The sequence below is a fragment of the Heliangelus exortis genome, chromosome 15, assembly GCF_036169615.1.
Source record: "Heliangelus exortis chromosome 15, bHelExo1.hap1, whole genome shotgun sequence".
Classification (NCBI taxonomy): Eukaryota; Metazoa; Chordata; class Aves; order Apodiformes; family Trochilidae; genus Heliangelus; species Heliangelus exortis.
In genome coordinates, this window is record NC_092436.1 from 13,167,154 (window position 1) to 13,188,423 (window position 21,270).

A 21,270-nucleotide genomic window follows, 5' to 3' on the forward strand; every position below is an offset into this window, starting at 1 on the left:
ATATGAAAAGGAAATCTTAAAAATATTACGATCATCACTCTTCTTCCCCAGTCACTAGAACCAAGTTAACTAAAAATAGCTACATGACTGAACAACATTAGAAAGCCACCATTTTAATTTCAAATGTACTACACCACAAGTGGCTATAAGTAATGACACGCATGAAAATCAAAATGCACTGAACAATGCCAGCCAATCCAGCATGAGGTTGATTTCTTAACTGAAAAAAAATGAAAAGTAAGAATGGACTCAGGAAACACAGGCATGTTGTTGGTAGTTGAGATGTTCCAAATGTGGTCTTTATTGTGTACAAGAAAAATCACAAGATACACCATACCAGGAAGACAATAACTGTTTAGTCTGTATTTGCTTCTCTTTGTGGTTTTCTTACTAAGAATTACAGGTGTCATTAGGGAACTTTTGGAGCTTGTATGTATCGACTTACCGACAGCATCTGATAACCCATAAACCTTCTGACCATATGCATCCGTTTTGTCCCAGATAAATGTATACGCCAAGTTGGGAGATGCCTGAAATGATTTTTGAAAGAGATGCCCTTCTACTGCAACCATCAAATGAACTTTGATTAAATTCAGTGGCACAAGGGACTGAGTCATTGCGATCTTTAGTAAGGATTTGTATCCAGCAGTACGGGAACTCAGGTAGCTGAGCTTTATACTAGAGCCAGGGATCTCAATTTCTTCATGAAGAACCTGAATAGGAAAAAGATCAAACATTTTACATTAGTGCTTTATTATTTTTTAGAATATGCTCTCCTTAAATATTCTTATGACCTTACAGCTACCGGGAATGGTTATCCTCCAATCAGTGCAGCAATGCAGCTCAGCTGATATTTCTGGACACATATGTACAAGTAGTTTTATAGCAATTTACATGCAAGGGGGAACATACGAAATAGCCGTGGCAATCTGCAGCTTTTGCTACTTGTTAGTATAAAGCTATGACTAAGTGAATAAAGTAGTGAAACAGTAGGATTTTCCTTTGCCCTATGTAAAAATAAAAGAAAACAGCCTGCAATTAGCAGCAGACACCAAGCCTTTGCAAAACTCTCTTGAAACACCTATGCTGTCAACTGAAATACAGAGATATACTTGATATATTATATGATAACAAGACAGTGCAAGGTACCCGAAGATAAACATGTCTGGGTGACACAAGCCTAAGATATCTTCTGCAGACCTTGTTATAAAACCTGGTATCTGTCAGAATGAATGCAACTCTACAGAGGCATTACCTAAAGCAATTCCAGGGAACAAATGATAACTGTCTAAGTGCTCAGGTCAGCACTAGCATGTGACCATTTAATTTCTTTTTTTTTTTTTTTTTCACTCACACTGTTCTTACCTGGGTTTCTGGTACAATGGGATTCTGGCCAGGAGCCTCACTGAAGAAAGTCGAAAGTGGTGACGAAATGATGAGTGGATCAGGACGAACAAAGCCACTTAGATCACAGCTGGGAATGGAATTCTCTTCTGTCTTCATCACAAGTGTGTCCATGGCATAGAAGCTGTTCCATGGCAACCATACTGTCCTTTCCTGACTCATAAATGGGGCTCGCTCGAAGTGCAAGGTTAGGGATGCGCCACCATTTGCAACCAAGTCAAACCTAGAAAAATGTGGACTTTAGAAGCAACAATACTGAATAATTCCAGATATAGCATTCCTGGCTAATAAAATAGCTATATAGTTGTACCTGTATTAGTAAGTATATTTTAAGTGTTATGCTTCAAATGATCAACTTCAAGTGATGAAGAGTAATGGGATTTGAACCTTGGCAATTAAACAACTGAAATCCAGCCAAGACAAGCAATGGTTTGAAGTCACCTGTACACACCTTGTTTCTATATATTATAACATTTGCATGAAATAATTAAAAAATACACAACAAAAAAAGCGCCACATTTATTCTTACAAGTCACCTTTATATATAGAATCAGCAGAGAAGCCAAGTTCAGACCAATCTGGACACTGAAGTGTGTGAAGAAAAGTATCTCTTTCTTAAAAGACTATTAAGAACAAGTGTTCTTAATGTTCTCTCTTAAAAGTATATTAATGAAAGTTTTTGTTGTTTGTGTTCTACAAATAAGAATTCCTGTCCCCAGGACAACTGAGCTATCCTTTTTCAGAGATTATTTACTCACAATCCCCTAAATAAACACAGTAGTAATGGGGAGCTGCTCAGGCATTTTGAAATCTGCCCTAAATGTGTAAAATACTTCTAGGTTGTTCTGAGAAAAGAAGCAGGTATCAGTTATTTAATGCAAATGCTTGCAATGTATCAAATTACTCAATTACATCAGTCATCTTTTCTGCTCTCCATATAGTTCAGCTCACCATTTACTGTAGTATTAAACCACTGAAATCAACATTATAGTTGTATTATAACAGAATAATATTCTGGGAAATGAGGAAATTAAATATTCATTATAGTTCAGTTTACTCATCTTAATTATTTCAATTCAATTGGTTGCATGTAAGATCAAGACAAAATGGCAAATGTTTGCAGTGCATGTGTCACAGAGCTACTGTTTTAGGAACCACAGTCAGTAAACTAGATAAACCACTGACACATTGATTTTTATTCATCTGAATTTTTGTGCACTTCAAATCGGCTGATACAAGGGGCTTTTTTCACAACAGAAAATTGTATAAATATATTAAATGGAATCTATTGATTACATTCTACCCTGAAGAAACTCGAAAGATAGCAAATCTCCAAAAGGAAATAAGAAGCAGAAGGGAACTTTTACCAAAATATACTATTCTATAGTTACTCTACTTTTTTTTTTTCTTTCTTTTCTTTTTTTTTTTTTTTTTCTCTCCAGCCATGTTAGCTTGCCTTGCATTTTATAATCAAGTATTTCTGGTCTCAGATGAATATTACTGTAGTCCACAAGTGTTTTCATAGATACAGAGCAATCGATTTGAAAGGAGTCTGCCTTCTCACACGGTATTATCAGAACTCGGCCTTTTCATTTTTTACTTGCAGATAGCATTCAAAATGCCATGTGAAAAATTACTTCTGTGTTTACTTGATAGCTCTTTGCCCTGGGAGGAATGCAATTCACAATACCACATGGTTCCATCAAATCACACCATCTGTTAATCAGCAATGATACAGAATAGGTATTCAATGAAGCAAGCAGACTCACGTGCCATCCTGACGAGTGATGGTGTATCCATACTTTGGATACTTGACAAACGACACATTGACCCCAACTAGAGGAGTTCCATCTGTAGTTACCACTTGCCCCCTTATAAGAGACACGAGACTGAAAGATAATTAAAGGTACTGAAATTAGTTAAAAACGCAAAGATAAGTTGTTTATAAACAGAGTAGTTGAAAACTTGTGCCTCATTTATGCTAATTCTAATATACTCCAAAGTTTTTTTTTTTTAAGACAGAAGATACCACAATACTCTCCAGTTCTCTCTATAGACCAAAATCAAGATTATGCTTATCTATTCAGTGTGGTCTGCGTATACATAAAAGGAGTTGGTGCCTTCCTTATCTAATAAGGCTTCTCACACAATGCTTTGTGGAGTAGAAAGCTACCTCACATTCAGCCAAGCAGGGACTGTGACCTTGAAGTCCCACTGACGCAATAATTGGGCACTTTTCAAAATCCTCCCTGCCTATAATAGCATGTCTGTGGTTGCTTAATATACTTCAAAACATTATGGTGTAATGCCATACCTCTCTTTTATACAGCCAGTCTTCCAAGTGAAGGCTCATGTTCCATCATTTTAGGGAGTGACTGATGATTGTACAATGCATTTGGTCCCAATTTGGAACCCTTGCATCTGACTTTGTCATCTGGAGAAAGGGTTTGGTTTTAAGGCCAGTTTTAGGCACAGGCAAAACACCAAGTTTTCTTTGCCAACAAGTTAAGCAACTTTGCCTAACCTAGAGGAGGTGAAGACTGGTTATTCCTGTAAAAGGTGCAGTCAGGCTGTTTTTTTCCACGGAGAGTGCTTTGCTGCTGCAAAGTGCAGCAGCACTGAAGCAAGTCCTGCTTCTCCCTGGTTGGCTGCTCTCCAGCATGGCCAGTTTGCCCCTGCCCCTCTCCTTCCCAGCTGGAGAGTAGGCCCGATCCCTTGGCTCCTTTCCCTTCCACCTTCCCTCTACCCTCAGAGAAGCAGAGAGCCAAGTCAGGGAAGCTGCATGCTAAAAGGGAGATGGAAAAGAAGCTCCTTGTAGAGAGTTTCCATTTCTGCACTGGAAATACAAAAAAAGGAGAAGGTAATCCAGGGAAACACAGAGAGTTAAATCCTGATGCAACCCCTTATCTCAGGAATTGCAAAATTGCATTTCGCTGTAGTCCTAGGTGAAAAGATTTCTATTTCAGCCCTAAGTGCTCCCAGCATGAGCCACCACCTCTCACCTGTAGCAAAAGAGAGAGCCAGAAAATTAACAGGCATGTGTCTGAGGTGAGTTAGTACCAGGACTGGACCTGAGCAGGATTCAGGCTCAGCATCCTCCCACCATGGATTTCTGGACCCAGCCTGAGATGTAGGATGAGGGAATTAAACTGCCCTGTGTTGTGCTGAAAACTGGGAAAATGCTTGCATCATCCCACTATCAGAGCACATCTATCTTCATTAGTCAATTAATGTTCAAAGTGCTGTATTATACTGGCTATTTAATAATTCCTCATATTTTTCTTCCAAACAAGGTGTAATATTTTCTTCATTTCTTAAGAAAAGAAACTAGTTATTGAAAACAAGCTATTCCTGCTCCTTTTCTTTGAGAACTTTCAAAGACTTCTTGACCCTTCAGGTCAAATTTTGATTTCTGAAATCAACAATTTGTAATAGAATATGGAATTTGATAGACATCAATACCTGTTGAGAGAATATATTTAGGGAATATACTGGACATAGAGCATTTTTTCGGCATTATTCAATTTGCTTGAATTATGTTTCAAACACACAGTTGTAGGAAGCAACCTTATGAGGGGGAACAACGCAGAAAAGAGATTTAGAAAAAAAAAAATTATCATAAGGCAGAACAAAACTAATAATGACTTAAGTTTTTCTACCATCAGTTTCATTATTTCAGGAAATAATTTGAATGAGAACATTTTGGCCAATAACATCTCTTTTTAATTTATATGTAAAAATGGATATTAAAATTTGTACTTAAAACCAGGATTTATAAGAAGTAATATATTAACTAATAGTTATACATAGGACAAGCTTTTTTTTCTTTTTGCTTTTTTTTTTCTTTAATCTTTTAAAAGCATAACTGACAAATTAGGCTGATACATGAAGTCCTTTTCTTAAAAAGGAAGTAAATGTGAAAACACTTACCTGATTCTCTTCACCTTATCACTGTGTTTCACCTGGTTTCTACACAGAAATGATCACTGAGATCTAAATACTTCTGCAATCAATGCATTTTCCTTAGCAGGGCAGGAAATAAATTCCTTTTCTTACACCTGTACTGGAGTAAAATCCTAACTGCTGTTTTGTCCCACTTTTTTTCTTCTCTTCCAATGGAATAAGAGGTTGAGTGAAGAAAAGAGGCAATTATCTTTCATGGTAGCTACTTCTTCAGACTATGGCAGCTTAAGTATATGTGAAAAGGAATCTAACCCTGTGGCACTTCTAAAAAGTCAGCCCCCCTAGTTTTATAACTTTCAATTTGACACTATACATTTGATACATACAAAATTGATACCAGAAATAACATCCGAGCTGTAGAATTCTCAAAAATACCTTCACAACTTAGAGGCTAAGGCCAATTTTAAAATGTCATTATTATGACATTTGCAAAGATAGGTTAAAATATGTGACGTGCTTCAGATGAATAAAACACAACTAAGACTTCTGCTACCAGGAACCCTAGAAAACATATTAGAAAAAAAAAATCTAAAATTTAAAATGTGTTTTTTTTCAAAGAAGCCTCAGAGTCTAAGTGCACAGCTGAGGCTGCTCTGAAGCGTTCAACACATAACTATATATAAACAGCTTGCTTATTTCCAGTATACATTCTAGTATTTCTTGGATGGCACATGAATGCCTGCTTATCACTATACTCATCGAGACATTTGGACACGTCTCAAAAATCAGGTGATAATCACCTGCTTTTATAAAATACTACAGGATCTAGGAATGAACTGTTGGATCTTACTAGTAACCCAACTAAATGTTCTTAGATGAAAGTGGAATACTGACACAGGGAATGTACTCATTTTTGTGCTGGGTGGCTTAATGAGGCAACAGCTCTAGTACTGGTCAGCACACACTGCAAAACAGGAAACTGCCTGCTCCTCTTCACTCAAGGAAATTTTGCTGACTGAAACATACATAGATCAGCATGTAACAGCCAGCCTGTGGGCTATGTGCTTATTTACGCTGTAGCCTGTACTTATTCTTGGACAAATTATTCAGCCTCATGAGCCAGTCATCTCTCTTCTTGTTTTCCTTTTCACATATTATTGCAGAAAAAATGGAAAGAATTCCCTCTTTTTATTTTTACTGAGCTGATGAGAAAATAACAAATGCATAAGTTTAGATAGCAACAGAGCCATTTTCTTCCATTTTTCTGCACAAGTCTGTGTGTGTATGCAGAGTATTTTTATAGAAAGAATAAAGTCTGTATTATATGGAGTAGGGTTCAGCAGGGGTTGTCAGATATTTGAGCAATTTGAGCATTGTAGAGGTGAATGCAATGGGAATCTGCCTGGTGTATGCAGAAACATTACGATCCTCATTTAACACACAATCATTTAGTGACTTGCTCCACACCACCCAGGATGCCTATAACAAAAATCTGACTAGAAGTCAGTTTCCTTCCGTCCAATCTCTTGGGCCTTATACCAAATGCAGTTCACTCTTCAGTTTTAACTTTGGCAATATGAACATAATTAACGTATTCATCAATTTCTTAGCTTCTTTCTATGGATCCACATTTAAATGATAAATAGGAACACCACTTATCTTGTAAGCATACAGTGCCATCAAGTAACAAATGTGCTGGCTTTTAGATTCCTTATAAATATTTAATTAGTAATCACAGGAAGGACAAACATAAAAAAGAAAATCTCAAAGGAAACAAAAACCTAGTGAGATAATGCAAGTGAAAGTGCAAGTTTTTATATAAAGAATAAATAACAACTCCCTCTATGTTAAAAGAATGTACCTTTAAAATAACTTGAAATGTTATTCCATTGTTAAAAGTTGTATTTGCAGCACTGAACAAAGCGTCATCTCTTTCTGACTGGAAACTAGTTTGCATTTTCACTTGTTCTAGATTGCAGCCTTCATAAATTATAAACCTCAGAAGCTCCTCTTCAGTGGCAGGAACCTTCCTCTAGGTGCTGCCAATATGTTAAAATACTAATAAAACGCCATGTTATAAAACCAAAGCCACATCATAAACTACAAAAAGAGGGCCCTCACTGGGAACGATGCCTGAGGTGCAAACATGTGAAGCACCTGAATGAAGCACCTCATGTTAAAACACAAATAAAACCTCTGGGACAAATTTTCCCAGACAAAACTACACAGATACAGCTTCATATTTATAGCTGCTACCTGCTGTTGAAGGGATTTTCTCCTGGGATGATATGAGTGCTGTCCTTCCCCACTAAGAGCTTGATTCGATCATAGAATGACTTCACAGCTGGTGAACCAGAATGGCTCTGTTGTATGATGTCGAGAGGATCTCGTGAGCCCCGGCACAGCAGGCTATTCTGACAAGGAGACTGGAGGCAGCAGTCTGGATCTAGGCAGTCAACCAAGCCATCTGAAAGGTAAGAACCATCAAAATTCAGCAGGTTGCACAGGGTTATCGAGCAGTAATATCTAATGGATATCTTAAGGCTCTGGGAAAAAAAACGTTAGTGCTTACTCTTCGTAACCACTCTATGCAATAAAGCTGCTAATTGGACCAAGACTGCAATAAGGATGAGACCTTCTCAAGTACACTGCCATTATTGGTTTAATTAATTTAAACACATGTCAAATAAGAATCTATCCCAAATTTAAACCAGTGTCAGATGAGAATCAGAGAAATATCTTAAGGCTTGATATTAGGAATAAGGAATAGCAGAAGGAGTATAGGATTTTCTGTTTGTTTGTTTGTTTGGTGGTTTGTTTGTTTTTAATCTTCCCATCTGTTTCTTTTACAAAGTTTTTACATTTCATTGCTGGGCTATAAGAATCTTGGGAATTATGGTGTTTTATTTAATTTGTTCCATATGGTGAGATAAGGGAAGAAGATGGGGGTGGCTTCATTGCAGAAGTAAAGTAAAAATTACATTGTACCCATTTTGGCAAATAATGGGGAAGGGGAAGGAAGCCCCATGTCCCATAAATTCTTGAATCAGAACTTGTTCACCTACTTGGATAAGGAAGGATCAATCACAAGACTGGTGGGTTGAGGCCTAGTAGCACATATTAGATCATTCATCCATATTTCTTAAGAAGTATTTTAAAGAAAAATACTTTAATGTATTTTTACATTTAATGTGGATTTAAATGCCAGAAATGTAAACTGAATCCACAATGGATTCAGTAGACCAAATTGTATACTTAGAAAAATCACAACTGAGTATTTTTAGCATGTAAAGTAACAACTTCTAGCATCATCCTTTACTTATTTAAGATTCATCCCTGCTTATTTGCATCATTCTTACTCATTTAGTTGAAATCTGTACTGTCAATGGAGTTTTACTTTTATGTAGATATTAGTAATAATTTATTTTAAAATATTATAATCTCTATCAATTTAGAAACTAATGTTTATGTACTCTGGCAAGAATCACAGTCAGTCTGCAATCTGTAAACTTTCAGAGACTCCCCAAAGCATTTTAATGTGACTTTTGGATAAAATATGTCCTGGACACCTACTGAATATTGTACACAAGAAAGAATGTTCCAGTAGCTTAGCTGACTGTGTATTTTCAGTATTTTCAATGGAAAATGGGCCAGCATTAGTCCACACACTGATAACTGGAAAAACAACAAAAAAATCTCAAATCTATGAAAAGCTTTCTTATTTTACAATTAGCCTCAGAATTCCAACAGACTGTGTCTGCCTGCAATGACAGTTTCTGATTTAAAAGCAAAACTGCTAAGGTGTGCTGACAATGTTTCATTCAGCCCTCTAAGGAAATTTAAGTTAGACAGATTACCTTGCTGCAAGAGCTATACATTGCTTTAAGGTCAGTCGCCTATTCACATTAAGCACTCCATTCATCTTGAAATCCTCTCCAATGTAGGTAGGAATCTTATTTTTTGCTACTGTCCATTTTCCACCCACTTTATATCATCACTGTAAGGACACCATTAGCTTCAGACTAACTCAAGGCAGTTTTCCTATTAAGCTCTGAGAATGTTTTGTCAGCATCCTGTGCTCCCTCTTGGTCTGTGACACCTCTACAACTATGAGCTTCAAACTGCCCCTGCTTTAGACTGCTCAGTCCTTTTATTCAGACAGCTGCCAGGCAAGAGAATCCTTTCAACACATTAGAAATAACAGGATATAAACTACTCCCTTTGGCAAATTTACATTTACCTGTTCAACCTGCATCCTATTTTTGCTATACCTGTTATTAGAGGTGAGCATATGTCACATCCCTAGTGTCCTCATCACACAGCAGATTATGGGCTGCTGTGAATGAGCACTTTTGATGACACCATGAACTTTCAATTGGCATATCAATCTCTTGGCATCCTGTCAGTCATGTGAATCACATCTTTATGCTCACAACCCCCCTTGGATCTTGTCTGACATTGCAATCTTCAGTAAATTATCCTGTCACTGCCAATTGTGCTGTTATCTCACAAACAATCAAGCAGGCAATCAAACTGCTCTGAATTACCAGTTCAGGACCTGGGAGGTTAGAAACATCTCCATTCAATGCCAGGAAGAAACCTGCATATGATTCTTTTTGTGTAGAAAGGTTTTACACTGTTTTGTGAATTCAGATTTGCAGTTTCAGATGTTTACAAAAACATTAAGAAAAGACAAACATATACCATTATATAAATATAAACATGATTTACTTGTTTGAAACATTATTACTTAGAATATTTGGCTATATTCCCCTACACTAATTTATTCCCAGATGGAAGATTTGGGAGTTCAGGTATTTTTCCCTTATGCCAAATACTGGATGAAGCTTGTAGCAATGAAAGAGCCGAGGTACAGACCTGCTGAGCACAGGCAGCCAGAACCTGGGCTCAGCTGTTTAGTGACAAAGATTTAAGTTGCACTGCTGCTGTCATTGTTGCTCTGAATTCTCTCACTTTACCTTTGAAAGGGTATAAACTACTGTCAGAATATATTTGTTTCTAGCTCACGTTTGCCTAATTTGCTATCTGGATGTATCATCGCAGAAGGGCTGAGGTTGGCAGGGCAAAAGCCAGTTGCCCAAGACTGCATCCAGGTGGCTTTTGAATGTCTCCTAGGATGGAAACTCCACAGCCTGTCTGGGAAACATGCTACAGTACTCAGTCATCTGCACAATAAAAAAAATGTTTCCCAGCATACATCTGTGACCGGGGTTGTTCCTTCCTGGACAAAGGACCTTGCACTTCATGACATTCCTATCAGCCTGTATCTTCAGCCATATTGTATTGTTACATATGAAGTGAATGGCTACAGAATAATTAAGTTGCATTCGACTCAGATGATTAAAACGAGGGCTAGAAAAAATGTTCCTTCTCTGAAAGAAAACTCTGCCATAAGCACAAATTTTAATTAGAATTCAGTACTTTGTTTTTTAATATATATTTCAGAATTTGTCATCTTCCAGACTTTCTCAGGCACACTGAATTATTTATATGGTTAATTCAATGACAAAAACCTCACCATTATCTTCACCAAGATATTAGTGCTTTTCACAGCATACGCATTGGAGTTTAAAGTGTCCAGTTAGCAGCTCTCTGGAACTCAGTATACTAAAGGGAAGAGATTATAAGGGGAGTTAAGAGGGTGTTGAACAACTTGAGACCAAAAGCGTCCTGGCTTGGCCTTAATTAAGAAAAATGACATGGTTAAATTTATATCTGATTTAACCTGGAAGCACTGGATTAGCTTTTCATTGTCCTTCACACTTCTTCATTCCCAAATCTTTTCAGAAACAAAACAAGTGACATCATTTTCCTGTTGCAGACTTTCTTTGATCTGTTCTACAAAATTTTTTGACAGAATTGACTACACAGCAAAAACAAAGGTTTTAAGTATTACATGTACATAGAATACTTTACTTCTATTTTAAGATGGCCTTATTATTGTGCTCCTCTTGAACATCATTACAAGGCTTAGAAAGCTCTGGGTAGAAATAGTGATATATTTTACTACTAATGTATATACAACCTCTCATCACCAGTTCACCTTCACCACTGAACAGATTTCTTTGCATGCTCAGGTGGCAGTATTCCAGAATTGTGCTACATCTTACTTTGAAAGCTGACATGTGAGCTATTGGTTGGTTGCTGGTTTTTTCCTTTTTTTAATTCTGACAAGTACATTATCATTAGTTTCCACCGTTCATCAAATACTTTCAGGTTGTGCTTCAGGTCCAATTCATGATGCACTAGAATGAATCCACCCTGCCCTGCTATCCAGCTGAGCAAGAAAATGATGCTTTCTGTACCCAGCAGGGAGGGACAATTGTGTTTCTAAAACAAAACTTCTGAGCACATGCTCAGTAGAGGGCATCCTTACACTTCACTAGCTGCAGGAGCTGGTGACTTTCAGAGCTTAATTCCTGGAAATTTTTCTTTTTCCAATAAACATTTCAGACTGATAATTAAAATGGAGGCAAGGAAGAGGGGAACATCAGCTACTACGAACCCTGAGGGCAAAAGGGCCTTTGATCACTCTAAGGGCAAATTAGTTAATTTATCATGATCCGATTTTAATTATATGTAGTATTAATACACCCAAGGTGAAAGAATTAGAGATGCTCTCTCAGATTATCAAAAGAATAGGCCTTCTCTTTGCCAACAAAGAAATATTTTAATTGAGCTCTAAAACTGCATGCAGAACTATTTCCACAGGCAGGCTACTCCACAGCCCCTTATATCTTATTACCAGGAAGTTTTATCTAGTATTTAACCAAACTTTTCACTTTTGTAGTTCGATCTAATTACTGTTTGCTCTATTGGCATGCATAATTCAAAAGAAATCCTCACAAGTTCTCGGTGGTAACAAGAAAGGAAATACATCTAATCCTGTCCTAGCCCCATTCCTCAATTAGCCAAACCGGAAAGCCTCTCTATAAACTCTCAGAATATCTGTTAAAACACTGGCTTGTACAACAAAATGTGAGCACGACAGACTATTTTTTGAACCATAAACCACAGCTTCCTTTCAGGAAAAGCTGGACTGTAAATCCAGCATTGTGCTAAAGCAGGAAAAAACTAGCTTCTCTGTAAGCTAGGTGTGCCTCTGAATGCCCCAAAAAAACTTCCATGAGGAAGCTCTCGGTTGGAATATAACACTGGTAATGCAACAGCCCCACTTCCCTTGCCCACTAGGGATCTCTGTGCTGCCCAAAGCTCTGGCAGTCTGTAAAACTCTCATCCTGAGAGCACCAGCTGGAAGAAACTACTGCAGGTGTAGCTCCAGCTCCACACTGAGTGTGTGATGGCTCTTCAGAACCTGAGAATGCTGGTGGATTACTGATGATCCAACTTCAAACCACACATTGCTTAGAGTAAAGTCACCCCAGAGGGCACCGAGAAAAAAAAAAAATTGGGAAAAAAAAATGTTTGCTGAGTGCCGGTCTACACAGAGATACCCAGGCAGCTTTTTATGCCATGGAATTTGCAGTCACTGAATGTCTTGCTCGTGCTTCTCCGTGGGTTGTAAGAGCATGTTATTGTAGTAACATCCCGTGAGGGACAGTGTAAGGATAAGCTGGCTAATGTGCATAAAGGCGATTAGAAGCTGACATAAGTTTTAACAAAATCACATAGCAGCACACTCATTAGCTCTTGTCAAACTTACATAATGTCTAGTTTTGATATAGATTTTATACTCAAGCCTACATGACTCACTCTGGCTCCTATCCACAATAGATTTCAACTACTCATTACATTTAATGTTCTAAAACTGACTACTGTACGGGCTCTAGGAAGGTATTTTCTGTGCCAAGAGTATTCTGGGTATTTCTAGTGAGAACTTCATAAAATCTTTTGTCTGTGCTGAATTAGAGACCCCTGCTGAGGCAAGGCTTGTCGAGGCAAGCTAAATTACATGATTTGCTTTTGTGCTGTGAAATACTTGTATTATTTTAAATGTCACGAGCCTGATGCAGTAACAAGTCACAGGATTTGTAATTTTCTAAAAGCAGTTTTTTCTAAATGTTTATTGCAGAAAGACACTTCTCTTTTCTATTTTCTTTCTATCTAATTTCAGATATGAGTTTTTCTAAGACAACTCAAATAAACAGCCTTTCAATCAGTCAAGAGCACTGTCTTGACAGTGAACTCCTCTAAAAATGTGTCTTTCTCATGAACTGAAGAGAATTCATCCTGGAGCAGAAAGCTGGCTTTCTCTCATTCATTATCATCAGTGCAGTGTGCCAAACAGAACTGCTGCCAGCTGTAGTTCTTGGTGGGGTTACAGCTACATAGTAGCAAACTGAAGGGCAAAATTTGCCTCCTGAGATACGCACAAATCTCTTTGGATAGCCAAGTGGAAATAAAACTCATTTTCAAAGAATGTCCCCACTTTGCATAACAAACAAGGAATTCTTCATTCTATTTACGTTATTATTCTGCACTGCTATGGGTTGCTTTCCCTCCTTCCCCACGCAACTTTAGGGCAGATAATTGTATTTTGTGGAGAAATGTGGTCTGTGATGTAAGCAGTGACTGAATTTTTTTTTGCCACCTCTCTGCACTTCCCTCTGCATCCTGATCAAATCTGAAAAAAAACAATTTAGCAAAATTCTGGCAATTTTCTGTTCCCTGAGGGTCCACTATTTACCTGTCTTGTCAATAAAAATTATAAACACAGATAGAGGAAGTTTGAAAGTATGTAAAAGGTGGAAGAAGAGGGAAAGAAGGAAAGGAACAGCCTAGAAAGCTGTTCCATGCAAGTGGGTGATACGGACTCCTGACAGGACTGTTTCTGCAGAGTTGCTAAATATCCCTTCCAGATTATTTCACAGGATTCAGGAGGAAAGTACCTCAAACATGAGCTCCTGGTACCAACTGCAACCAACACCTAGGGAAACTTTTCTTTAGAAAAGGAATATGACATTTGCTGTGCTTTACTTGGAAGCATTTTACTTGAAGGCACTGTAAAGTCTAAGGTTAAATCTAGTTAAGTATATGAAATTTATGAAGGTTGTCCCAAGATACAAAAAGCATTTTGCAACTTGAGAACAACTAAGCTATCATAGAATACTAATTGTGAATAGATGGGTATAAATTTCCCCTGTGGTGATTTTCTTAGGAAATGCATCAGAAGAAATATGAACTTAAAAAGTACTGTACCTTCGCCCATTCCTCAAAATACAATTTCTAAACCCTTAATTTGTTAAATTAAATCCATGGTGAATTGAATTGGTTATACATGTCTATTGGGGAGCTTATACATTATAATCACAAGTATAGGTCTTGAAATAAAGCTGTCCCTCCAAAAGATGCTTAATAGCTATTAGGCTACTGAGGGACTGATTAAGGAAAGGGGTCAGATTGAGAAAGAGCCACAGGAAGGAGACTATGTAATCCAAATGTTTTGGAATACAGAAGAATTTTCCAATTAATGCTATGTTCAGGTTTGAGGGTTTTTGTTTTGTAGCTCTTGTGAATGACAATTTGACAAACGGATGGGAAAGACAATGCGTGTGCCCTTGCAGCACATAGTGGCAAGGATCCCAGGCCATCTCGAAGAAATCTGTGACTCAAAATCCAATCAAGCAAAGTGAAAAAACAAAAATCAAAAAAGGCTTGTGAGAGACAGAAGAATAATGCAGTACCCCACTGCCTGTGCTGGGGACAAAGCTCAGTGGGGCTGAATCAAGGGCACATCTGTCCTGCTTTTCAGGGAGACCTAGCTGTGTCAGACCTCACATAAGCTCTCCTGTAGAAAAACTCTACAGAAACGTAGTAAGTATGATACTATTAAGAGAGTAGTAACGATAGCAAAGTCTTCAGGTCAAACAGACTTTTCAGGTTGTCTCTGGCCCTTGGGAATGGGAAGAAATTGTCAAACTATCTACACTCCCACAAGAAGCAATGACCAGCAACCTCTCTAGCCTTTGGAAAGAACAAACAAACAACTTCAACATGCAAACATTGGGAACATCTGTAGTGTTTCCCCTTAATCTTTCTAGATTTCAGCCAGGCCAAGCAGTTTGCATTCAGGTGTGACTACAGTTAATCAGAAAACACACTCCCTGCACACTAATGCTAATCAGTATTAGAAGTCTGTTGTACAGCACACTGATTCTATTCATTCTTTGACTGATGAATTACTATTTACCTTCCATGAATTTCCATGAAGTTTTCGAATTCTGCATTCTTAGATTGGTATGAACAGCTGAATAATCTCAACTGGTCATTTTTACCCATTCATCTGTTTTACAAGTGCTGAATATAGCCTGGGATAAGAGAAAAACCTTCTTATTCCAGTCTGTCTAGAGTCCAGTATGTCATGAGTTTTCCAAACTCATGTCTTGTTTTGAGGAAAATCTCATGATACATCCATTTACAAATTTTCCTTCCCAGCCTGTATAAACAGCAAACCTAAGCAGTTCACCTTTTAATTTCTTACACTGCCTCTTAACACAAGTTTAGTGGGTTTTGTTGTATAGTTCAATGCCAACTAATGTAACTTGGCGGTTAGATTCTGTCTTTAAAATTCAGTGACCACTATAAAGCAAGTTTTTCTGAAAATTATTCAGCTCCATCTCTTTTTACTTATTTCTGTAAGCACTGACTGCCTTTGAAGCCAAGGAACTAACAGAGCATTTACAAATTAAAATGCGTGGGTGATATTCAGATATAGTTAATACCATGTAGTCAAAATCAAATATAACTGGTCCTCAGTTTGGGACTTATGAACAGTGCCTACACACTGAGGTTTTGCCTAAAATTAAACCACTCTCTCAATGACAATTTTACCCTAGAAACAGCCAGTCAAATAGGACAAATGTTTTTTCGCAGCCATAGGAAATACATGAGGAGTAGGGCATTTATTAATAAGCAAAGAACAGATGTGCTCTTTGGATCAATTATTGGCCAAAGAAAAGTGAAGAAGTATCAAAGTTGTGTCTAAGACTTGACTTCTCATGAAAAGCAGAAATGAAAAAGAATCTACATGACTTTCTAAAGACAGTGCAATGAGAGGTGTAAGAAAGCTACTACAAAAGAACAAGACAGACTAAGCCATCTTATCTAGATAGCACAACTTCTCAGCCTAGCACAGCCTAATACACATACTGTGGAAAGCTCTACCAAATGAGATAAAGTAAAGCTATATTCAAAGGTAAACATAGAACACCACTTCTGCATTTAATAGGGATACTCCTGATAAAGGAGTGGGAAAATCGAACTGGGATCTCAGACCCATACCATGTATGACTGTTCAGCACACCTCATGTCTGCCGTGTTACCTGTGCAATATGACAGCAAGCTACAACCACTTACACAGGTTGTGTACACAAAAGCAGGACCCCGGCCTCCAGCACAGCATGGAAAATATCACTAAATACCCTGCTCAACCAGCCCCTGGGCTTGTGCACACAGGCACAGCAACTTGGTTTGCAATTCACACGTGCCAAGAGCCCACCAGAAAACTCACTCGTCTGCTGGGCCATACTCTCCACTGTGTGCTGGGCCTAAGGATGCCTGGTGGCTCCCAATGCAACCCTCCAGGAGGCCACAGCTCCCTTGGACTCGTGTTTCAAAACAGAAGTAACACCTGACAACAATGACAGGTGAAGTCCTGATGGAAAACAAGTCAGGAAGAAAGTGTGTACAACTGTGTTGTTTAGGGACTGGGAACAGAAAGACTTTGGCTCACCTCCCTCATTATCCTTGTTATCGGCACAGGCGGTTTCCATGGCAACGTTGCATCCCGGCCCCCTCCAGCCGCTTTGGCAGATACACTGCCAGCTGTTCTGACCCAGCGTGCATCTCCCGTTGCCATTGCACAGATCAGGGCAGCCATCTGGTTGAAGAAATGGAGAAGGTAAGTACATGACAGACTCATTCATGCTCCTGCTCAGGCTCCTGACAATGTTACTGTGCAGACAAAAAGACTTGTTCCTGCTGGTGGGACAAACGCTCTCCTAGGCCAGAGCCACAGCGCTGGGGTGGAGAAAGAAGGTGGAGAAAGGGGATGGATCAGAGAAATGGAGATCTAACTCAAACCAGAAGAAGTGGAGCCCTAACATCAATCATGCTATGTTTTAAGAACCCTGTAAAGGTTCAGATCTTGTGTTCAAGACAGTAGACAAAATCAAAAGTCTGCTGACAGCCTCATTTTTTGCATTATGTGTATGCCTATATACCTATATGAAGGAGAATGTCTTCTGCAACGAGCACATCAATGTTCAGGGTGGCCATTACAGCATAATTCTCCAGAGTTTCTCTAAACACAAACTTCAAATAAATGAGTTTGAAAATATTTTCCTTCTTTAAGTCCATTTAAAATACCTACTTATTTAACACTAAACTTACATATGTTGTGCCGAAACATTTCATACTTTCTGAAAGATACGTTAGAAAATATATCCCACAAAAGCTACGGATATGATGTGACTTATCATAGCAAGAGCTGAGTTAGGAACAAACCCATTACTTTTACCAAGGTGCCTATGTGTTCCATCCATAGGCAACAGAATACTTCAACTGTTTTTCTGAAATTAAACGAGTCTCAGGAGGCACTACCCTATCTTACTGAACATGATGAATATGGGTAAGAAAACTAAATTCTGTCCTCTAAGATGCCTAAAGCATTGGCATGAACAATCAAGTTCATCAACATCCAATCCACACAAGCATGTGTGTGTTTGTCTGTGGAGGTGAAAGAAGATCTGAAAGCCCTGCAGCAGACCTCTCATAGAACCTTTTCATTAGTCTGAGGAAGAGGAGAAGGCTGTGTTGTCATTCTGACACAGTAAATGCTGGGTCTCAGTCATTCACAAGCTTTCTCATTTGTGGTTGTAAATAAGAGTTTAAACCTGTCGTCTCCACAACCACCAGAAAACATGGAATAATTCATCTCATTGCTATTGGTATTGAGCAGAAAATTTCATCTCAAAATATCTCACAAAGTTTCATGCTCTCTGATTTTCTCCTCTAAAAGCAGTGACAGGTCACTGTTGGCATGAAGATCTTCTAGGTCCTACTGCAACCCTCTCAGGTGTCACCAACTAGCTGGGTTAGTCCTTTGCATTTGCTACCATAACCCCAAGCTTTGACCATTAAGTACTCCACTCCCTTCCCCAGGCACTAAGAGCACCAAGGAACTAATGGGCACCTTACCAGACTGTGGAGACTCTTCACCAGTACTGATTGCAAGCAAGGAAGGCAGCGGTAGGAAATATCCTGAAAACAAATAAGTACATTTTCTTTGTCTGAGCAGCACCACTTCACCTGTGCAGCACTGGAGAAAGACTGAACTGACAGTGTATCACCTTTGTGCCCCTTGGCTTCTGCAGGTGATCAGGGACAGGAGCAACTGTCAAGCTACCTCAGCTTTCACACTGGTGCAGAAAGACTGAACAGACTTGCAGAAATCACCCATTTAGACTGTCTGTGCATTTCCACAAACCTAGTCAGAAACCCACAGCTCTGAGATTGTCTCTTCCTACCCCTTCCAGCTCACTCTGCTGTAGCCAGGCAGTGTTAGAGAAAAGTTCCTCTGACCCAATACCAGTTTCCATGCTGCTGCAGGAGTTTAGCATGCAGGAAAAGCAAGCTGCTTTCCTGCTAGCCCGCCTACTCACACAACTGGTACCACAATAACTAAGCACTCGTACTTTTTCTCACTGGGTTGTTACCTGATAGTTCATAGTGATTAAGTTGTATTAGGACTACATAGTTCATAGCCACATTAATTTTTGATATAAAGCTGAAAGTTTCCTTTACTATTTTTTGTTTAAAATGTACATGGACCTGTGGAAGCTGCTGGACTGCGACCTCTGAGATCTTAGCTGTACCACAGGAAAGGTTCTACACAGATAACAGCAAACAACATTTCTGTGCCTGAACCTGTGTAATTTCTAGCACTGGCACAGCATCTTGATATCCACCAAAGCTCTGTGGAATAACACACCAAACCTCTGTGAACTCAGCCAAGACCATTCAGTTATTTTACACAGAAATGCTACCAGCAGATAGAAACAAGCCCTACAAGTTTTCAGTCTGTATGCTGTTGTGTAATAAAAAAATACAGTGCCTCCTTCACATAAATGCAAGGCTGTTTTGGCTTTATATCTGGCATTATAGCACAGGTAATATATTGTCAAGATTTTTATTTTATATCTTCCATTTGTCAGGTTCCTTGTATGACCAAAATGATAATGTTTGAGGGAAAACATCATACTCTAGGAAAAATGATTTGTTTAAAATGAAAACCAAATAATTGTGAAGATACACATACACATGGTTGGCTTTATACTGAGGCACTGAGGAGAATTAAATCACTGAAACAGTTTGCTTTGCAGCATATGAGCAAGACGAAAACATGAACAGTAGGGAGCTAGCAAAATCACTAAAGTTTTATGTGCAGCTGGGGATTAATGGACATGACTTTGCTTTTAGCTTAAAGTGAGAATCAAGCATCACTGTTACAGACATGATGTTGCTAGGAAACACTACGTTACCTCTACAGAGTGTATTTAACTGTGGCCTTCCAAAGACAGACTTTGTGTTTCAGTGACATAAACAGCAGAAGGAAGGGAAAAGACCCAGCAGTACACTACAACAAGATCCGGTACTGTCTTCCTTAAAAGATTTATAACATTAATGATGTATTGATTTTTCAAATAGAGCTTTAAGTATAGGACAACTATTTAGATACTTTACATGGTTATGTACATATCTATACATACATGTGTGCATATATGCAATTCTGTTTACGCCTTTCTTCAATCAAGTATTTACACAGCAAATTGTTAGACAAAACCTTTTTCTAACAGTTAGTTGATCAGCTGGGTAACAGAGCTCCATTATGATCTATTACTAATAAGTTTTCTTCTAGAAAGTTTACATCCAGGCAGTGCACTGAGTATCTCTAGATCTTCCTTCAGGTGCAAGGCTGTAATGATGATGACCAATGAACTTCCTTCATGCACTTCAATGGGTTTTGACAGCGGACCAGACTCACATGGTGCCTGACTGAGGAGCCCTCAAGAGTGTCAGCAAACACTCAGTGGCCAAAGCTGGACAAACAGTCCTTGCTGGAAACACACATCCCAGCACTAAGTGCTTTGTTAAAGTTTCCTTGCATCCCACAGTTACAGCTCATGCCCAGCAGTGTATTGCCTCCTGTCTGTCTTATAAGTTCAATCAGAGAGAAAGGCAGTCAGAGATGGAGAGTAAGGTAGCCACAGAGGGGAGGGCTATCAACATCTAACCTTAGGAAGCAAGCCACCAGTGTACAAAGCGTTCAGTCACAGCACAAATAAGGACACTTCACACTAAGCAGACAGCTTGCTATACCTGGTGTACAGAGAAATTCTACTCACCTTCTCTATTATAGTATGCTTAATGGAGAATGTCAAAAAACTAGGTTAAAAAAGAAGGGCTTGTCTAAAGCGCTAGATTGACAGCCTACTCATTCACACGCCAGGCAGAGTATGGATGAGAGCAGTTCAAGTGTCTCACACTTTTCTAGCAATGCTTCTGCACAGTCTTTTGCTGCTAAAGGTGAGACTACTGCAGCCACCTTTCTCTTTGTCTCCAGGTTACCCATGGAAATGGCAAGCAGGAGCTTTAATACACGTATATATACACTTAAAATTTAAACAGCAGGAAAGAATTCAGTACTTTTTGCAACATCGTGTCAGGAATCTGAGACTGGCATTCAAGGGGGACCATCAGAGTAAGAGACAGTGTCAGAATCAAAACATGAAAATTCATTCCCCTCCAAATGCCCAGAATTTATACTCAGTGAATACTGCAAGGCAGTGGTGAAGGAGAAAATTGAAGCATTGTATCTCTAAATCTCACAGAGAATGATGCAAACTGGTATTGGACATATGAGATCCCAAAATACTTTTTACCATTCTCACTGAACAGAACAATCTTTAAAATCTTGCAGTT

At 38.6% G+C, this 21,270-nt stretch overlaps 1 protein-coding gene across 10 annotated transcripts in view; it reads right to left on the minus strand.

Annotated features, from left to right (window-relative positions):
- TENM2 (teneurin transmembrane protein 2) overlaps positions 1 to 21,270 on the minus strand; it is a 558,019-nt gene that overhangs the window by 34,684 nt on the left and 502,065 nt on the right. For all 10 annotated transcript variants that reach the window (XM_071758386.1, XM_071758385.1, XM_071758384.1 and 7 more), the window contains 5 exons: positions 17,021 to 17,167; positions 7,564 to 7,774; positions 3,174 to 3,293; positions 1,366 to 1,627; positions 446 to 713 (listed from right to left, as the gene is read on the minus strand). In XM_071758386.1, the coding sequence (XP_071614487.1) occupies positions 446 to 713; positions 1,366 to 1,627; positions 3,174 to 3,293; positions 7,564 to 7,774; positions 17,021 to 17,167 (1,008 nt within the window). The remainder of the gene's footprint in view (positions 1 to 445; positions 714 to 1,365; positions 1,628 to 3,173; positions 3,294 to 7,563; positions 7,775 to 17,020; positions 17,168 to 21,270) is intronic.